A 20,460-nucleotide genomic window follows, 5' to 3' on the forward strand; every position below is an offset into this window, starting at 1 on the left:
ATTACTTTATTAATAGCGAGGTGTATATGCCTTTATTGTATTGACAAGTCTATTAAAAAATAATAATATTAATACTAATATTAACCCTAAGGTGCTTTCTTACTAGTTAGAGTTTATGCACATGTGTGAATTCGTGATCTACAAGACTAGACGAGTTTCCTTGTGACTATGTGGATAGCGTATGCGTGAGACCCAGGTCCCATTTCCAGCAGGAGCTCATGTGGTTCAGGTCCCACGTTAAGCTGTAGGTCTACTTCTCATATAGCCTCGCTGCTGGAAGATACGCTCAAATTAAATCAAAACCCCAAAAAAGTACAATTCACAGTTCTCATATCAAGACAGAAGATGGACATGACGCAAGGAATCCATGCAATGTGGCACATTCCAAAGCTGGAAAAGACTTTTGAACTTATCGAGTCTGTAGGCCTACAGTTTGTCCACAATACGTCCTCTAGAATCGAAGTGCTGGTAGATGATAAAACACAAACCCAGGGGAAAACATAACGACGTAATATGACTTGTGAAACATATGAGTAAAGAACATATCGCTGGAGAGGAAAAATTAAATCAATTATCTAAAAATTAATAAGCAGTAGATTATTTAGAAATGGAAAAGTTGCAATTGAAGGAAAGTTGTATTTATGATATCTGGAAAGTATAGCTACAGCCTCAGGTTTATAATTTAATTTATAATTAATTGAATTCTTTCTTGTTTTCATTAACAACTGAATAATTAATTTGTATCGAGTTTGATTGAATAAGAAACAAACTTGTAATGACAGTTCGTTTATGGTTGACTCACTGATGGTGTAGCTCGAAGCGACGATGAACTCCAGGATAACTCGAAGTGACAACCATCCGCTTCCTTCTTGAAGGAGACAAAGCTCCCATATGCAGCTAGGCTCTCGTAGATGGAAAAGATGAAACCAAAAAGCGAAGAATAAAATTTCTTTATTCTTTGACTCGGAGCTCAGGGTCGTAGGGCAAAATTAGGGCTGCAAATTATGAGCAAGCTAACACAGATGCAGATTTAGGGTGTAATATGTCGTTTAAAATTCACTTGATCGACTCTCATTTAGACTACTGCCCTTTTTTTTTATCAGATGAACACTCCGAGAGGTTTCACAAAGATAATGAAACAATTACAAAAACAATGTGATGGAAAGATGATGTCAAAAATGTCAGCTCGTTATTGTTGGGAACATTGTTCGTTAGAGTGATACACGTCACAAGAGCAAACAGAAATAAACACTTCCGTCCCAGAGGTTCTATTGTATAAAAAATGTTTCTTGACATATTTTCCTTCCCTTACAGTGGATATTCATATTCACTGTATAATATTCATATTACTTGTGATATAGTTGTTTTTGGTCTTTAAATTGATTTAATGTTCTATTTCTGTGTACATTCATCTATGCTGTATGGTTTTCATGCCATACATTGATACGTTACTATATAATTAGATGTAAAAAATATTAAAAAAGTCATAACGTTGACAGGGAAGAAATAAAAACATATTTGTAATCATTTATTTATCCTTTAAGAGGATTACAAAAGTTTACAATCAAAAATGTTACTGAATGAAACATAGACACGGCTAGTTTATGAACCAGATTCAGATACAAGTATTTGTTTATTATTTAACTAGAAAAGGGAAAAAATCTCCTTGTTATTTACTTAAATTAGCTAAATTACAACACATATCCTTCCATAGATTGGGAAAAATCATTACTTTTAGTGAAGCTTCATATACATATAATTTAATAGGGGTCTATTTGTAACAAAACTTTAACTTCAAGTAAGTTAGTAATTTTGTTGTATAATTGCAAATTCCAGCTTTACGAACGTTAAATTTTGAAAATTATATTTTTTACATACATACGTATCACAACAGCAAAGCAAACACTTCTCCTCTTAGATACAGAAAAATAAAATGTGAAACTACGGGTAGAAGTGGAAAAGCTTTTAAAACATCTGAATAACCATTGTACAATGATTAACAGCTGCACTATTCAGTTTAAGAGACCATCAAACATACACAAAGGAAGTATCATCAAACCCCCTATCCAGAGTTCTCTTCACTGCTAAAATACGAATACAATGCCCGTACAAAGTAAAAATTCAACAAATGCTAACAAAAACAAGTAGATACTTACAAAACAAGTAGTCAAGTAATAGTGTAAACACATCAATCCACTTGTTTAATTTTCATGAATACGAAGCAAAGAATATTTTTACAAGAGATAATATAAATCACGAAAAGTTAATTACAATCAAATGCATAAAAATACCAAATGTTGCGCTTACACTTCGTCACAGTTCTGATACACAATTTTATATTGCTAACATTTGGTTGAAAATGAATTTGTAAACGTTACCGTTATTAATGGAAAATTGACACTCAATTCTCCCTTTCAATTGAAGTATTGACCATCTTACTGGTGGACCAAACTCATCGGATGAAGGCATGTGAAAGAAATGACCATGCAACAAAATGGATTAGACAATCTAACGTGACTCCCATCGGGAGTCACGTGGGGGTTCCAAACCTTGTCACTAGATTCCAATGCGGTGGCTCACTTCTTGCCGTCTTTAAAGTTCTCCACATATCTATGAAGATTACAGAGTTTACGCACTTCTAAGCTTGAGCCGTAAGCATAGATTCAGACTCAGAGACCTTAAGGATTCTGCACTATCAACTAACTAACAAGGAACGGACATGAATCTGTCATCCGCACATCCGAATCAAATCTAGTGCATTCGATAAACATACCAAAGATATGTTCATGTACCAAAAAAAAAAAAAAAGTGCCATGGACAACGGAGTAAGTTCCTGGGGCCCATTAACCCTGTCAGCATAAAGAAAATCGTAGACTGGCAGTGAAATAGCTATTGCACTGTTCATTGGAAAGTCATGGTTTATAATTCATTCTCTTTAGCATGAAACAAGCTTTCCAAAGGTGTTATATATTGAGGCCCTCAATGTACTTGGACAGAGAAAATTGGGAAAATGTCGGGAAAATTCCCTCCTATCAACTTTAGGCCTCTCTGGAGTGTCCCTGGCTAAAAGCACACAATCCAAGTGTATCTCGGAAAATACAATAGGGGATAAGAAATGACAGTACCAAGTTTTGTATTGATAGGCGAAATAGATATGACGAAAAAGCTTGTATACCAATGCACGCTTTTCCCTCATTCCTATTCCGTCTATCAATACAAGACTTGATACACACATTTTTTATCCCTTATAGTATTTTCCTAGATACATTTGGATTGTGTGCTTGTACATGGGAACACTCCAGAGAAGTTTAAAATTGATGAGAGGGATTTCTGAAGGGAATTTTCCCAACATTCACCCAATTCTTCCTGAACAAGTACGTTATGGGCTACCAATACATACCACCTCTGGAAAGCTTGTTTCATGCTGAAGAGAATGAACTGCAAATCATGACTTTCCAATGAACAGTGTTGATGCAATAGCTATTTCACTGCCAGTCTACGATTTTCTTTATACTAACAGGGTTAATGGGCTCCAGGGACTGACTCCGTTGACATGGAACCTAACTTTTTTTGTACCAGAACATATCTTTGTTATGTTTATCGAATGAACTAGGTTTGACTCGGATGTCCGATTGACAGGATGATGTCCGTTCCTGGTAAGCATCCTCTTTTCCCACTACTGCACAAATCAGTTTGTTTTCGGAATGTCTAATAATCCCTATTATTTCCATACCATTAAACTAGATTTTTGAGCTACAAAACGTATTCATACCTCTGTATTTTCTATGCACCTCCCTCTTCTCAACCGATCACTAGGAAGTATCCCTGCATTTCTTCTTTCAAAGTTTATTTTTCAATCTGAAAATTCTTGTATTAATTAGATCAAATCCAATCGAAAAATTTTATTTACTGGATTTAGAATTTGAACTAAGAAATTAGACACATTTAACTTCGAACTAATAGTCTCCAGCTTAGAGAGTAAATAAACAGCTACGTAAAATGAACCGTCACCCACTGTTATCTATCGAGGTGGCTAAATCCTCCTATATTTTTGAAACTAGAATAGAAAAAAATAACTATCCAAGTTGTATCTTTATTACTTCTTCCACGCCTGGAACACTGAACTAGGCTGTTTATCAATATTTTGTACCTGAAATACCTGTTCTTTGCACGGGGAGAGTAGATTTATGGGATATAGTTGAATCCCAGTCTCCCTTTGAAAATTTATTTCAGTGAAAGTGTATTTATAAAAGTGCAGCATGTATTCTACTTTTGCCATAAATATTGAAACATCTTACCCCTACATAAAACACATTAATCAAATTGATATGATTTAGAAAAAAAAAACTTTAGCTTGAAGTGGGTACTAAGTATCTTCCAGAAGTCATTTCAAATTTGTCAGACATTTTCCAGACATTGAAAACTATGAATTAGACAAAAATCTCAGTCATTTTCTACATTTTACTTTTCACCTGCCTCTTACTCTCTGCCGATATTCTTAGACGGAAACGACACTGGAAGCATCACTCTTCATTTCAACGACCACTAATCTCAGTCATTTAAAACATTTGTTTTTCACCTCTTCTCACTCTCATGCTATGAAGGCTGAATGTAGACTTTCAAGTTATCAGGAGTGTAATTATTATTAATCTCAGCGACATTGAGAATTATGGATTCGACACTAATGTCGGTTGTTTTCCGTTATTTTTATGTCAATCCCTTCTTACCACCCTATATAGGTACTATTGTACGTTAAACGTAGACTTAAGTGGTATATAGAGTGTAGCCAATCAACTTAGGGACCTCGAAGACTATGGATTTGATACTAATATCGGTCGCTTGTTACTATTTCTTCATGTCACCACTTCTGCCTTCCGGAGGCACTAACGGATTCTAAACTTGGATTTAAACTGCATCGGAAGTGTCTCTGTTCATCTCAGCAACCCCGAAAATTATGAACTCAATACTAATATTGATAGTTTTCCATCACTTTATGTTACTCAGTTCCATTCTCTCTAGATGCGCTAGGGGGTGTTACTGCTCCTAGAGATAGAATTTGAACTTAAATGTAATCGGAAATGCCACCAAATAGCTTAGGAACTCGGAAAACTATGAATCGTCAATAATATCTGTCATTTTCAAATACTTTCACATATCACAACAAGCCCCAGAGTACTAATGAAGGATGAATTTGGTCTTAAATGGCATCTGGAGTGTCACTCTTTACCTAAGCGACCCAAAAACTATGGATTCGACACTAATATAAGTCGTTTTTTAAAATCATTATTATGTCTGTCCCACCACTTTCTCTATGAGTACTAACGAAGTATTCCCCAACTGAGCGTTGAACTTGGAATTAGAGGGCATCAAGTGGGTTTTACCCTCACTGGCTGCTACCAATTAACTTAGCGACGCTGAAAACTAATATTCGAAACAAATAAAACTAATGTCGCTTTCGATATTTTTATCTGTCATCTTTGCATCCCTGGGCTATAATGGGGGCTTAAATCGGACTTAAACTGCTTAGGGAGTGGGTACTTTATCGCCCTTTATCTAAGCGACCTCAAAACTATGGATTCGACACTAATATTAGACATTTTCGATTATTTTTATATGTATCCCCTCCCCTCCCCTGCCCTTGGAGTGCTGATGGTATTATCCCAACTGGGAGCTGACCTTATCTTAAAGGGCACCAAAGCTATCACCACAAAACTTAGGGATCCTGAAAACTATGGATTCGACACTAAAATAGTCATTTTCAATCATTTTTACACGCCACTTATCCGCTCACTCAGGAGTACTAATGGGGGTTGAATATGAATATAAACTGCATCGGAAGTATTGTTGTTTATCTCAGCTACCACGAAAATGACTGATTCGATACTAACATCGCACGTTTTCGATAATTTTTTTTATGTCAGCCGTAATATCCTCCCTAGGTATGCTAGTGGGTTTAACCCTCACTGGAAGGCTAAACTTCGACGTAAAGACCATTGGAACTGTCACCAATTACTCCATGGACCCCCAAAACAATGGATTTCATACTAATGTCGGCCTTCCGATTATTTTTATGTCTCTCCCTACCACTTCCCTCTAGATGTGTTAAGAGTCTTCCCGTTTCCAAACTATAAGTAATATGTGCACCAAGTTTGGTTAGAATTGCTCTAGGAGTTGAGGTATGCTGGAAACCTCACACACACAGACCTATAGACATACATTTTTTATATATAAAGAAAATATTTAGTTTTACCTACCAGCTTGTTTTAAATGTTCCAGTTGTTGCACTTCATCCGAATCCTGTAAAAGAAAAAGAGAAAGATACCACATTAATTATTATGAACGAAACCAGATTTTAGAAAGTAAATATTAATATTTTTTACTAATTATTTAGCACCTGAAAAATAAACTTAAAAGAAAAATAAACGTACTATATAAGACGAAAAACTGATCTACTTTAGAAACGATCAAGATCGAATACTTATTTGAATTTTAATGTATCTTGAAAATCTTACCGTGTCCCTATTTTACATAATCAAACGAAAGACGAAGCTATTACTTTTCACCATTAGTTAATTTTTTGTACCCGTTTCAAATTATATTGCTAATTAATAAGCATGTATTATGTAATAGGATGAATTTTACAGAATCGATCGCGAAATTCAAAGTGAAAAAATAGGTTGAGCAATGTTGGCAACATAAATTGTTTTCCGTTTCTAGAATAGCTTGAATTGTTCATGCTAAGTAAATTATTTAAAATTAAATTCATTAATTATATATATATATATATATATATATATATATATATATATATATATATAAGACATTAAACCCCGCCATGGCCGGTCCCAAGCCCGTGCTGAGAAAGGGGGAGGGACCCCCTCCTCCGCACCAACGCACTCATCGTGGCCCTTGGCGACTGGAGGGGGAGATAGGTTCGAGTGGATCTTGGAAACAGGCTCCATCTCGGATATCCAACCGATTCGGCCAGTCCTGTTTTATGGACTGGATTAAGGGCGGACAACAACCTACCGGCGGAGGTGAGCGGGCATCCTCCGAAATGGGCGACTAACTCGTGCCCTTGGGTCCGGGAGATAAGGCTGCGTGGTACCCCAACACGCCAAAAAGAGTGGGTAGCTGGTGTCCAAGAGTGTGGGCGGATCCAGCGCCCTACCGGGAGGGCTGGTGTCGCCCTAAAAGAGAGTGCAATGCGTTCTCTTGGGTCCGGGATGGGATACTGAGTATCCTAACGCATACTCGTACCTCAGGAGTGCTGAGGAAGTGGGTCACTCCTTCGTCCCAGGTCTTCTGCGTTCAATTGGGTGCAGGAGCCACGACCCTACCAGGGGAACCGCCGCTTCCAAATGGCCATTGTCTTTAAAGGTAGACAGTCTACATCAGCCATTGGGTCTGGTAATGTACGGTTAACCTCTACCGTAATTACAGGAAGTCCCGTATTGTTCGGACGACCTTACCGGGGGGGAGGAATGTTGGACTCCTGCCTGCAGGGGACCAAACGGATGTGGGGGAGGGGCCAATCCCAGGAATCTGGGTAACGGTTCTGATCCTGCCAAAGGAAGGAAACTATGTGGGATATGGGCCGGCACTAAACTCAAATGGTGACTCAACACGTACCATTGGGTCCGGGATGAGATACGAGAGTATCTCGACGTGTGCGTGGTACCTTTACATGACAAGGCGGTTGCCAGTGGAACGATAGAGGTAGGTAGGGCCGGGATTGAACAAGCCCCCTCGGGCATGGCCTGGGGCCCCGGAATTGGGTTGGACTCTGCCGGGTTGTGGTCATACCGTGGGATTCGGTAGCTTGTGGGAGCCAATCCCAGGAACCTGGGTAACGGTGAACATGGGCGGGAGGTGAGCTTGCCTTATAACCCTCGGGCGCCATGCCTGCAGAGCATGGTAGGACTGACTAGCTACCAGTCTGCCTCAACCAGTAGGTCTAGTGGTAGGCACTCAGGACTTCGGTCTGGCCGCGCAGTGGGCGTATCCCACTCCCTCAGAGAATGGGGGTTAATCGCTTCGGCGAGTCGGAATTAGGGGACAAATTCTGACGGTGCACTAAGTGCACGAGGATCAATAGCGTATATTGAGGAACCACGGGCGGGGTGCGACACATTTTAGCGGTACCCGTCCATTAAATAGACAGAACGGTCGCGGGCATGCTCCCCATGCATGCAATTAAGCGTGGCATAGTAGACCACTAGCTCCTAATATATAAGACATATACTGGACATATTGCTATTGAATGGCAAGTTCTTGTTATTTTTCTTTTATGGAAAAGTCCTCACAGTGAAGTATCACTGGAGGCCCCAAAGTCGGCTGGGTGCTGGAATTTAGCAGGAGGACATGTCGGTTTTGCCACCACTGCCCGTGTGACTTCCCTACTTGCAGAAATCTGGAGCCACCACTGTTCGATACTAACAATTGGTACTTATGTCGTTCTTATTCTAAAGACCTCATGTATGCTTACCCATAAACTAGCGTTGCTATAGTTTTTTTTAAAAAAAATAGTCCTATGGAGTGGTATATGGCATGTTAAGTGAAGAAAAGAATCATGTTCGGTCATTTTGGACATCCTTAGGACATCAGAGCTTAAAAGATTCATGTGCAGACATTGTAAATAACTCTTACAGGATGAAAAACAATGTTAACTGATTTTTGTAATTAAGTATTCCGTACAAATTTTGTTTATTTTGCTCACAACTTTGGATATAACGAGATTTACTAATATTCTGAATGCTCCATGTTTTGCTAGACGTTAAGATCACTGTCGAAAATTTTTCTAAACGCTAGAAATTTTTTCTAAACGCTATGTAGTATTCTGTGAGTTAATATTTATAGAACATAAGAATATAAGCTTATATTCCATAAGCTAAGCTATACATACGTGTTCAAATTATTACTCTCACGCTTGAAAACTGCGAAGTTGATGTTTCAGTCCTAGTTTCGGAGTTCTAGAACATGTAATTTAATAGTTAAATCACCAACATAGGATCCTTCATTTGTTTACTGTACAGTTGAAGTGGTGAACAGCAGATTGCATTAGTAGAGGAGAGGGAATTCTGAAAGTGGTATTTCAGTTGCAGACAGATATTGTGGTTTCTATTATATTGACAGATATTGAACACCAATTATTTACTTCGCATTTCGTAAACAAATATTTAATTTAATAATATGATATAATAGTCTTGAAATAAATGTAAAGAGGGTAATTTACTGATGGAAGATTTTTTTGACGTGTTTTTGGACAGCAGCTAGATACTACTACATATTAACAGACTTAATGATATATCTTCTAAAAATGCTTCATATTCTATGCTTACTCATTATCAGTGTGCGAATTAGATAACTTATATTGGGGGGGGGATAAAATTAAGCGAACAGGACGTAGTGTCTGAAGGTGCAATAATTCAAAATGAGACAATAATGCCTAACGTCCTCCCCCCACACACAACTCGTACGTACATAAATATGACATAACATCTGTAAATAAAAGAGTTATTAATTCCATAAATTTACCGACAATCACTATGCATATACGAGTTATATAACTATACACACAAAATACCTAACCTTTTTGAACGTGTTCAAATGTTGAAGTGAAAAATCTTGAGACAAGTGCGTATAATTGTATAAATTTAGATGGCAACTGTCGCCAATCATTAGAAAGTGAATATGAGAGAACTATGAAATAAGGTAAATAGACGCGTGTCATTTTGTTAGAAAATTACATGGCGAACGCGTTTTATCTGATCCCAAACGGTTATCGTCGAATATACACGGTTAAGGAAGTACTTTGATTCACCAAATTAAAAAGACCTCAACGATTTATCCCTCTACAAGCGAAGTTTTCTTCATCGCCTCCGTGGTGAAGTCGGAACAATACATCCCTAGTAATCGTAAGTTTGGTGGTTCGCACCCGTTTCGGGGTCCTTTTTCTAGTAGTTTTTGAGTGTTTTTTAGACTCACATTAATGTAAACAAACCACACATATAAGTAATTTAATATATTTCGGGGGAGTAATTTTGTGGTTCATTGGTGTTTCGTCGCATTTCTGCCACTGGTGGGCCGCTGGTGGTATAATTTGCATCACGGAAATGGGGCCACCGATTTTTAGCGAGAGGTCGCTAGTTGCTTCTCGGTGGTCCACCGACGCTTACAGCATGGGGAATATAATTCAACTGAATAACAATGAAAATAGTAGGTAAATTAGAAATGGCCAAAACTGAGTAGTTTACATCGCTCATTTCGAAATACAGCTAGCAGATTAAACTTACAAGGAATGACAAAAATTAGTGAAATTTAGCATTATACTAAGCATAGCTTGGGGGGAAACGAGCATTCCCGGTAGGGATATTTCAGTTGACTTCTTTGGGAGGGAACAAAATGTGATTGAGGGGGAAAATCTCCTTCATCCCCCGGTAATTCGCACCCTGCTCATTATATATATCTTCTTAAAATTATCCATATGCTATAAAATCAGTAATATTAAAACGAATGAATGACAAATGTGCTCCCGTTATCCTGTCACTAAATTCTGAGTATGAATACTGTAAAACAGGGATGCAAATAAGCAACAAAATGTTACTAGTCCAAGAAAAAAGCTACTAGTCCAAGAAATAAGGTACTAGCCCACATCCCACAATAGAAATCATTTATTTGTTTTTTGTATTTTAATAGTGATATTAAAAACTCACACGCACCGATGAACCACTCGCCTCGGGCAAGTGGGCGAGTAGTTATTTGCATCCCTGCTATAAAATAAATTCATATTAAAATCAGGAAAGCGGGTTATTTATTTATTTATTAGTTTTACGTGCCATGATTACCCCCTTAAGGTTAAAAGAAACAAATGATTAGTGGAAGTGGGTGATTGTAAAAGAATTGGTGGAATGAGGATGCTGGAGGTAAAGAGATAACCCCGAGAAAGCCCACCGACACGTTGTTGTCTTTCATAATCTTTCATAGGCTGGAATCGAATTAGAAACCATTAACATTAGAGGTGATAGCTCTACCACTGACCCACTGTACTGTCTATTACTTTATTTTCATCATGTATACACCTCATGTCATACGTCTCTGTTATTAAACAATAATAGATCGGAAGGACAATTGACAATAATTCATTATTATTTTATTAAAAAGACTCACAGAGTATGATTAAAATCACAAGTGCCTTCGGTTTACACTAAGCAGACCCATTTCCCCCTATTTCGTCCACAAGACCACATAATGTTGCACGATCTTTGCATAATGAAACGAGAATATTTTAATTTCACCTACACTTCAGATGTTCTGTACCTTGAAATTCTTACGGACCACTTATTTAGTATATAAATTGATTTTAACGATAATTTATTCCGTATGTTTCCACACACACACACACTTATATGTACATTTCTGCAATATTTAACCCTTTTAGGAATTATGGTAACTTTTGTTACCATGGCGTACTATCGTCTTTTATCGCTTATTTAGGTGCTATAACAGATATGTAAGCCGGGTTTTTTATTGGTCAAGTCAAGAACAGACCAAAGAACACCGTAGATGCGTTTCAGAATCGGATGGTCAACTTGGAGGCTCCAAGTGGGGGCGGAGGGGCGTGACTTTTTATTTTCTTTCTTAAGGCAAATTTCAAAAATGTCTCACGCCTTTAGTTTTCAAGATATCAGATTGAAACTTTGCATACGGATTGTGTGTTCCTTTGGGTATTTGTCAAATGTTCTGATATCCCTACGTGAACCCAGGCCAGGCATAGAGGGGCAAAGCGTTTTGGCTGTATTTTCAAAAAGTATTCCAGGTTTTTCCCGAATTTTCCGGTTCAGGTATAAGATATGGACACGTGAGTGGTACCGATGGAAAGTGCTTGTTATACTGAAGAAAATGGAGTTTAAACCACGACTTTAGGTCAAATAGTAATGATGCAGTACATTTTTGTAGTGTTTTATATATAATATGAAAAAAACGAGTCACTTTAGACTTTCAAAAATTTTTCACAACCTTAGTTTCTAAGATACGAGATTGAAATTTTGCACACGTATTGTGTATATAATATCGTATTCTTAAAAAAAATCGGATTCCTACGTGAACTCAGGTCCGGACCAGAGGGGCGCAAAAATTTCGAAAAATATGGTTGATAGGGTTAAAATAAGCGGATATTTAAAGGAATGTGGAGATAAATGACAGGACCCGGCAATTCTAGTCTTACTATTTTACTATTTTAACAACGATAGCGGTACCGCGTTTTCCTGTGATTCATTTTCTTGTAGAGCTGAATTTTACAGTACACGTTACTTACGTACAAGTCAATCGTACGTTTAATTAATTGATTCATTCATTTCTACGTCCTTTTATCAGCAGCTAAGCTGGTGTACTGAGCGCATTGCAACGCTCTGATGCTCTTCCACCGGGAGTTGAACCCAGGAGTTGAAGCTAGGACTATAACCACAAATGAGTGCCCTCATATATTTAAGATTTAAATATTTCAGAAGTTTCGGTCCAGTCAGTATATAAAAAGACACTGCTTGATCGTTATTAATGTTGATCATTTTAATTCGAATCATTATTTAGGGGCATTTGCTTATTTTTCTTAACTTTTCTATAATATATCATGAAGAATAGCGATTTTAATCGAGAGGACAATATATGGTCTGTCGACAATATACCAAAGACTTCTTTGTTCTTTCCAGAAGTTCCTACTATTTCTATTCTCCTTTTTTGTTTGATTTCTTAAGCATTTCTTTTTCATTTTCATTTTCTGATTCAATATATTTCATTTTTTAAAAAAATCTTCAGGAGCACTTATACATATTCAATTATGTTATTGATATAATACATGTGAGGGGAATATGGCATCCTGATCTGCATGGATGGTTGTCTTCTGGAGTTCCCAAGACCATCATTCCGGGAAAAGGGCGTTAACATACTTGTATATAATACATGATTTCTTCTATATTACGTGCATTTTCCTTTTTATAGTACCATTTCTTAATAAAATTTTAAATATATTAATTACATATTAATATGATTCTATTACATTGGTGTATCTTATATAATATAAAATGAAATTGTGATATTGGAGATTCAATAACAAAAAATCTCAGTTTTTAAGCAACGCTAATTTCTAATAGTTCAAAGTCGCCGCTCAGTTACATTTCGTTCGCTGCCTACCTGTTTGTCTTTATCTGCAAATGGATAATGATAATACTAAACATGAATATGCTTCACTGTTTATCACGAAATCAAGCGTCGAATTAAATGTAAAAAAAAAAAAAAAAAAAAAAAAAAAAAGGTTTGTAATTACATAAAATCCACAAGTATTTATCAGATGTTAGACGCAATATAATTGATTAAGTAAGCAACATGAGCACAGTGTATACAGTTGTTACTGTTTACCTTCAGAACAGTGTAGTACATAACAAGCTTTACTCCAACTATACATGAAGCATACTATACTAGTGATTCTCAAACTTTTTTGATTCACGACACAATTTACTGAACGTCCAACACATCGTGACATTCTTGTTTGATATTTTTATTATAAATAATAATAATAATAATAATAATAATAATAATAATAATAATAATAATAATAATAATAATAATAATAATAATAATAAAATAATAATAATAATAATAATAATAATAATAATAATAATAATAATATCTATTATAATAGTGAAACTTATGAATTCTTATAATGACTCTAGATAGCACTGACATGTGAGCATTTATTGCTATCGCTGGAGGCTAAAATTTCACGACATACCTTAGGGGACTGCGAAGACACACCAGTGTGTCGCGACACATCGGTTGAGAAACACTGAATTAACAAATCGTAACCATATTTAGATTAGAACATTGATATTTGTATAATCGTAAGTGAGTTGAACAAATTTAATAAGTTTTAATTAATCTTTTAATTAAGTAAATAAGTAATTAAAACTTCTAATTAATCTCGATTTTAACCTATGGTGTATAGCGAACCGAAGTCTTGGGAGAACAACTAGTGCAAATAATTCGTAAAAAATCCATATACTTTCTTAATATTCCTCTAAATAAATAAATATCAGCAACTCTTTCAACATTACACTCAATTTTCAACAAGGCTATGGCAGAATCTTTGTCAGTGCAGTTATCCTGTGTTGATATTGGTTATGTTTATTGCACAATCGTTCTCAATAACCTTGTCATCAAATGTCCTTTTACACATGTGAGAGTGGATGTATGGACTGAAATTCCATTTCATCTTTACTTCGTGGAATATTTCATGAAATGTTTACATAAAATCGATTTGATGGAGTTAATCCTTTGAAGTGTTCAACGTTGAACTTGAACCCTTCGATATAAGTTCTACCAGAAACGAAAGGACAAAAGGGTATGAAATGTTAGGAAGAAGGAGGTATTTACAAGGCTTTTACTAATGATGATTCGTTTCAATTACAGTCTTGTGTGTAAAGAGATTCTGTTTGGATTATCTTTTTGGACGATATAACATCTGCAAACAGACAGAATACAAAGTATTCAGTTGCATTTGATTGAGAGAATAATTCATATCGCATGTTCAAAAAAAAAAAAAAAAAAAAAACTGTCAGACATTTACTCTTCCCACATTGAGCAAACTTTGCATCGTGATGATGATAAACAGAGTTTGAAAGTTTATTACTTCGTCGGTTAATCAAGTACTTTATTGCTTCTTTTGTTTTCCTTTAATTTCCTTTCGTCACCATCATTTTAATTTCTTTCCTTTCCTTTATTTCCTTTTCTTTTTCTTACTTTTCTTTCCTATATTTTCCTCTCCCTTTCCTATTTTTAAGTTTTTCTTTTTTAATACTGAAAAATATTCTCTTCCTTCTACGAGCTCAATGACTATAGTATGAAATGGTTGTTCCCACCATTCGTTCTGTGTATTCAAGGATAACGCTGAATTTTCTCTAAACTTATATGCGTTCTCACGACTTTCTGACCACAAAGGAAAACGTAATCTAAACACTAAGTTACAACAACATCGGACTACGAAGATCGATAGGAAACATAATATAGACACAACTATCTTCAATCGTACAATATTCAAATCTTGTTAACCACAAAAACAATTCACGTCACAGAATATAACTTCTTACACAACAGTATGTTGTTTCGAACAATACTCTCCACTTACATCAATTACATTAAGAAAAAATCGTTATCCAGACAACTGTATATTGTACAAATACACGGAATCCATATGTTTACTACGGAAATTTGTACGGATGTGTTATCCATATGCTACATACGTATTGTCTTTTTCCCTCTTAGATATTACGTCATGCCGCTGCAGGATGTCTGACATCTAACAGTCTTCCGTTACGTATGTTACATACGTCAGCTATATACTGTATTGTATACGTCCTTCTGAATGTGAGATCCTATACGGTTTTTTTTTATATGTCAAGAAGGTAAAGGTGGAACACTTATACAGAAAGTATTATAACACATACGATGTTATAAACACAGAGAAAAATCCGTTCTCCGGACAGCGGTATATTGTACAAATATACGGTACCTTCTTGCTTACTACAGAAATCAGTACTGAGCATACGTTATCCGTATGCTACATAGGCACTGCTCTTAGATGTTACGTCATGCCTTGAAGGATGTTTGACATCTAACAGTTTTCCGTATATCACATGCATATACGGTACTTATGTTACCTTCGTCAGCTATATGTTATATACGTCCGTTTGTATGTGAGATCCTGACCGCCTACATTGTTTCATACAGAAAGTACGTATAGATTGAACACTTATACAAAAAGTATTATAAAACATGCGTTTTCAGTTATACGTCTACTGTACGTTAAGTCCAAAAACTACAGGAATTACGTATGTAACCTATCCTTTTAAGTACGCCACCTACAATTTTTTTCTCAGTGTATAGTCGTACGTTAAGTTCAAAAACTAAGAATTTACGCATGTAACCTACATTGTTACGTACGCCAGATACTTTTTCCTCTGTGTAATTTCTTCTTGTTGTTGTTATTATTAAATAATAATAACAATAATAAACAAGTATGCTAAGATTCGTTTCATATGCTGAACCTACCGTAAACTTCCAAACTATGGGAACCGAAAATAGTAGATTCATAACTTCCGTCTGCAAATGAGTGATAATTAAGGCCCGGATTTTTATGTTTTTACATATTTTTTCCTTTGTATGTACGCTGGGGAAAATATGAAATGTTTTCAAATTACGAAGTAAAGGGCCATATAAACCAAAATCACGTTACATATTTTTACACATTTTGAAGTCTGTTACATATTTTCCGTCTACTGTACATATTTTTACATAAATTCAGTTTCCTTGCTCCTTTTCGCTAATTTTCTTCAAATAATACGCAAATAAAGATAGGCCTATATATGGAATAATAACTCAAAGAGTACTTTATTTAATTATCTGTATTTTTTTTCTCACTTTGTTCAACCGATTTGCATTGCGGGAAAGCTGCGTTAAAAAAAATCGTACACTCTATAATATGAAAAGAAACGTCGTCAGTTATCGGTTCCAATCCTAAAAAAAAGAAAAAAAATGTTTATATATATATATATATATATATATATATATATATATATATATATATATATATATATATATATATATAAAGAAAGAAAACAATATAAGGATTTTTGTGCTTATCGCCTTTGCAAGCAGACGCCACTCGGATGTGTGCCGACAAAACAAACTAAAACGCACACAGTTTGCTAGCTTTCTCACCTTTTTTGTATGTGCAACCTTTACGGGTGGTGCTGTTTTTAATAATGTGTTTACAAAGTCTATTTGTTTCTTATTAAAGCTTGAACGTATCTATCGAAAGTTAGTGAAGTTTTCAAACGCGCAGTTATAAATTTGAAAGTTCCAAAGGTAAGAGTTTTTCCATTGCGTAACATTATTTAGTGATTCATTGTTCGTCCTAAAAGTAAGTGCCTTTTGTTTAAATAAATATTTTTTTTATGTTTAAATGTTCAATAATGTGATTTTTTACTTTCTTGATACATATTTTCATTTGTTTCTCCTGAAAATTTGTACGTATGTGTAGGAAGCTATTTACACTTGTTAAACTTTTATTGCATAAATATGTTACAGTATATTTATTAGCGAAGAAAATAGCACAGACGCAAAATAAACACGAAAAAATATGTTTACATATTTTCATACTTTTAACATATTTCTTACATATTTCATTGACTTTTGTTACATATTTATGTACATATTTCAGTACTTTGTACTACATAAAAATCCGGGCTTTAGTGATAATATAAGAGATGGAAGCTGTTCATCAAACGCTCAATCCTTCATAAGAAAGAGTTTCTCGTTTTCTTTTACTACAGAGTAGCCCATAATTATGTATATCATGTTTCGAAGACTGCGATAAAAAAAAAAATTAGCAACATAACTTGAACATAACAATGTTACTCACATATATGTCTTTACAAGAATTTTAATCTCTGTTCTCTATGGCATGATCAACCAATGCACTACCTAAATCGATACATGTGTGGAGATGAAGGGTAACGTTGTCACAAACAGCTTGACAGACCCGTGGTATTCTGACTGTTATTCTGTGATAGCTTCCCATAGTTCGTATGTGAAGTTGATGCAATTTGTTCTTTGAAACACCTTATAACAAAAAGTCAGGTGGTATTTATTTATGACTTGTTTTACGTGGCGATGTTAAGGCTCTGCAGCCTTCTCCGAGCACTTAATCACGTGCATACATTTAATAAAAAAAGCACTAATACATAGAAAATATTAACAATTACAAAAGAAAAGTATTGAACCACATAAAAAAGAATATACTACTTAAGTAAAAGAATAGTTAACACTTCAAAAACAAAAATTGAAAATAATATACAATAGAGGAAACAAAATAACATGGAGAAACCTAAGTTGCATATTGCATATAGCGGTACTAGAGGTATGAATATATAAGCTGTACAAATTAACATAAGTTACCATTGGTTGTGTGTTCATATATGGATTATTAATAATCTGGTAAAACGAAGATGCCTCATGTGCTACCAGTACCCTTATCTTTACTTAAGAGAAGGGAATTTACAGATATTTAAATTTGGCAACTGTGGAAACGTTGTGTATTCATTGAGGTAAACTATTCCACAGGCGTGTAGTACTTACTGTGAAGGATTTTGAGTATGAATCAGATTGTGACTGGATATGGAGAGCAAGAAATTATCTTGTGATCTTGTGCTTCTAGTATGAAAGTCTGATAAATATAAAAATCTACGGGCTAGGTACGATGGTTCTGAGGTAGTAGGTATTTTGTACAATAGGGTAAGATTATATAAATTTCTTCTTTCAACTAACGTCAGCCATGGCAGTTTTGTATAAAATGATGTGAGATGTTCCCTGTAAGATGTTAAATTGAAAATTAATCTAATGCAGGCATTTTGCACTCTTTGCAAGCGCTTTGATTGATTTTCTGTTAGATCAAAATAGACTAAGTCGCAATAGTCAAAAGATTGAGCTGGCCAGTCCATAGAGTTCCGTCGATCGATCCAGAGGTTAGGGAATATTTCGTTCAGCCACTCTCGCACTGGTATGGCACACGAATGGTTCTAAGTCCAGTGACCGTTATCATCACTCTCAGGCTACACAGTGTTTCCGCATTGAAACTTTTTATTCATAACTACAAATACTACAGTCAGTCAAACATCATATACATAAATATGGAGCACCCTGTATTATCCATATATAGGAATCAATATTGAAACCAGAAGTTTCACTAGTTCTTACAACTTCTGGCTTTGGAAGAAGAAGGAAAATGATAGGAAGTCTGTTTTTGCGACTTGGGATCCAGTTTTGGTTACTATAGTGCAATAAAATCAGAAATGGAACCTATTTTTGTGTTACTAAACTTATTTAAAATAATTTATTCTCGCTATCAATTACCACTTTTCACTACGCAAATCAGTGTTCGATTTGGAAAACTTTCTTCCACCACTTCTAGTTTGCATAAATGGAGAAAGGTCAAGATAAAAGTTATTCTAGGTACTCTCAATCCATATCAAAAAACAATTTCTTTTATATTTTATCTTTTGCTCTGTGGAAATCAATATTGAAACCGGAAATAGTAGTAAACTTATACCAATTCTGGTTTAAGTAGAGAGAAGGGAGAGAAGATTATATCCTTTTTTGAGATACTGAATCAATTCCAGAAAACTACTTTCCGCTATCTATGTCCGTTTCTGTTGCACGACGAGCAACGTTGAAACAAAATAGTTAATTTCTACCACTTCCTGTTTGAACAGAGGATTAACGGTGAACTATTCTTGAGACGTTAGATTGATTTTTTTTAAACCTGTCAATTGACAAACGGACGAATTCGCTGTCCATTATAAATAACAGCTTGGATGTTTAAAAACAGTAGATATTGAAATAGACGGATACAGTTATTCTATAAGACTTACTTTATTTATGTATAGGATAATTTTGAAGCCTAGAAACACAATAGTTAGGCAGATAGACATTCATAATCATTCGCTAAGACTTTTATGTTTGTCCACAGTATACTTGGGAAATCTAAAAACGTAGTAGATATGCAGACAGACGGACATAGTCGTTCTACAAGACTTCTCATATTTATATGTAGCATAATTTCGAAGTCTAAAAACACAATGGATATGTAGATAGACGGATATAGTTGTTCTATAGAAATTTTTCCCATATTTATAAATAGCATAGTTTGGAAGTCTAAAAACACAATAGACAAGTAGACATATAGGCATAAAATTTCTATAGAAATTTTTCATATTTATTTTTAGCAAAGTCTGGAAATCTTAAAACACAATAAGCAGGCAGATAAACAGACACAATCGTTCTATAAGACTTTTTACACTTATAAATAGCATAGTTTGGAAGTTTGAAAAGACAATAGATAGCTAGATAGATGGACATAATCGTTCTTCAAGACTCCCAATATTTATAAATAGCATAGTTTGGAAGTATAAAAACGCAATAGATAGAGAGACAGACGGACATAGTATTTGTATAGGACTTCCCATGTTAGGAATCACGTAAAGCAAGGAATGTGAACGAAAATATGTTTTTCGAATTTAACGACATACGATAATCCCGCACGGAGATTAGTCTGTTATCTTTCCTAAAAGAAGCAGTGGTACGATATTAATAACGCAATACAGGTGCACTTCCCCAAAACGTACATGGCACATTGACCTCAAATAGAACCCATCCGCTCATGTCACATTCACTATGTATACTACTCACCTGCCTTGTCCTGTCCAGATTGTAACGCTCCGGACTGGGGTAAGAAACAAATTCATTTGTGACAATATGTCAACCTAATAACAATAGAAACTCACTAATAATATGAAGGATTTTGCAGGGAACGAATTCTTTAAATACGATGTGTGTCGGATTTTATTCAAT

General features: G+C 35.3%; 1 protein-coding gene across 1 annotated transcript in view; it reads right to left on the reverse strand.

The window, feature by feature from the left end:
- LOC145678589 (uncharacterized) overlaps window positions 1-20,460 on the reverse strand; it is an 820,101-nt gene that overhangs the window by 278,115 nt on the left and 521,526 nt on the right. The window contains exon 4 of the mRNA XM_081748923.1: window positions 6,255-6,297. Within this exon, the coding sequence (XP_081605049.1) occupies window positions 6,255-6,297 (43 nt within the window). The remainder of the gene's footprint in view (window positions 1-6,254; window positions 6,298-20,460) is intronic.

Source organism: Thermobia domestica, chromosome 2 (assembly GCF_964235325.1).
Source record: "Thermobia domestica chromosome 2, izTheDome1.hap1.1, whole genome shotgun sequence".
NCBI classification, from domain to species: domain Eukaryota; kingdom Metazoa; phylum Arthropoda; class Insecta; order Zygentoma; family Lepismatidae; genus Thermobia; species Thermobia domestica.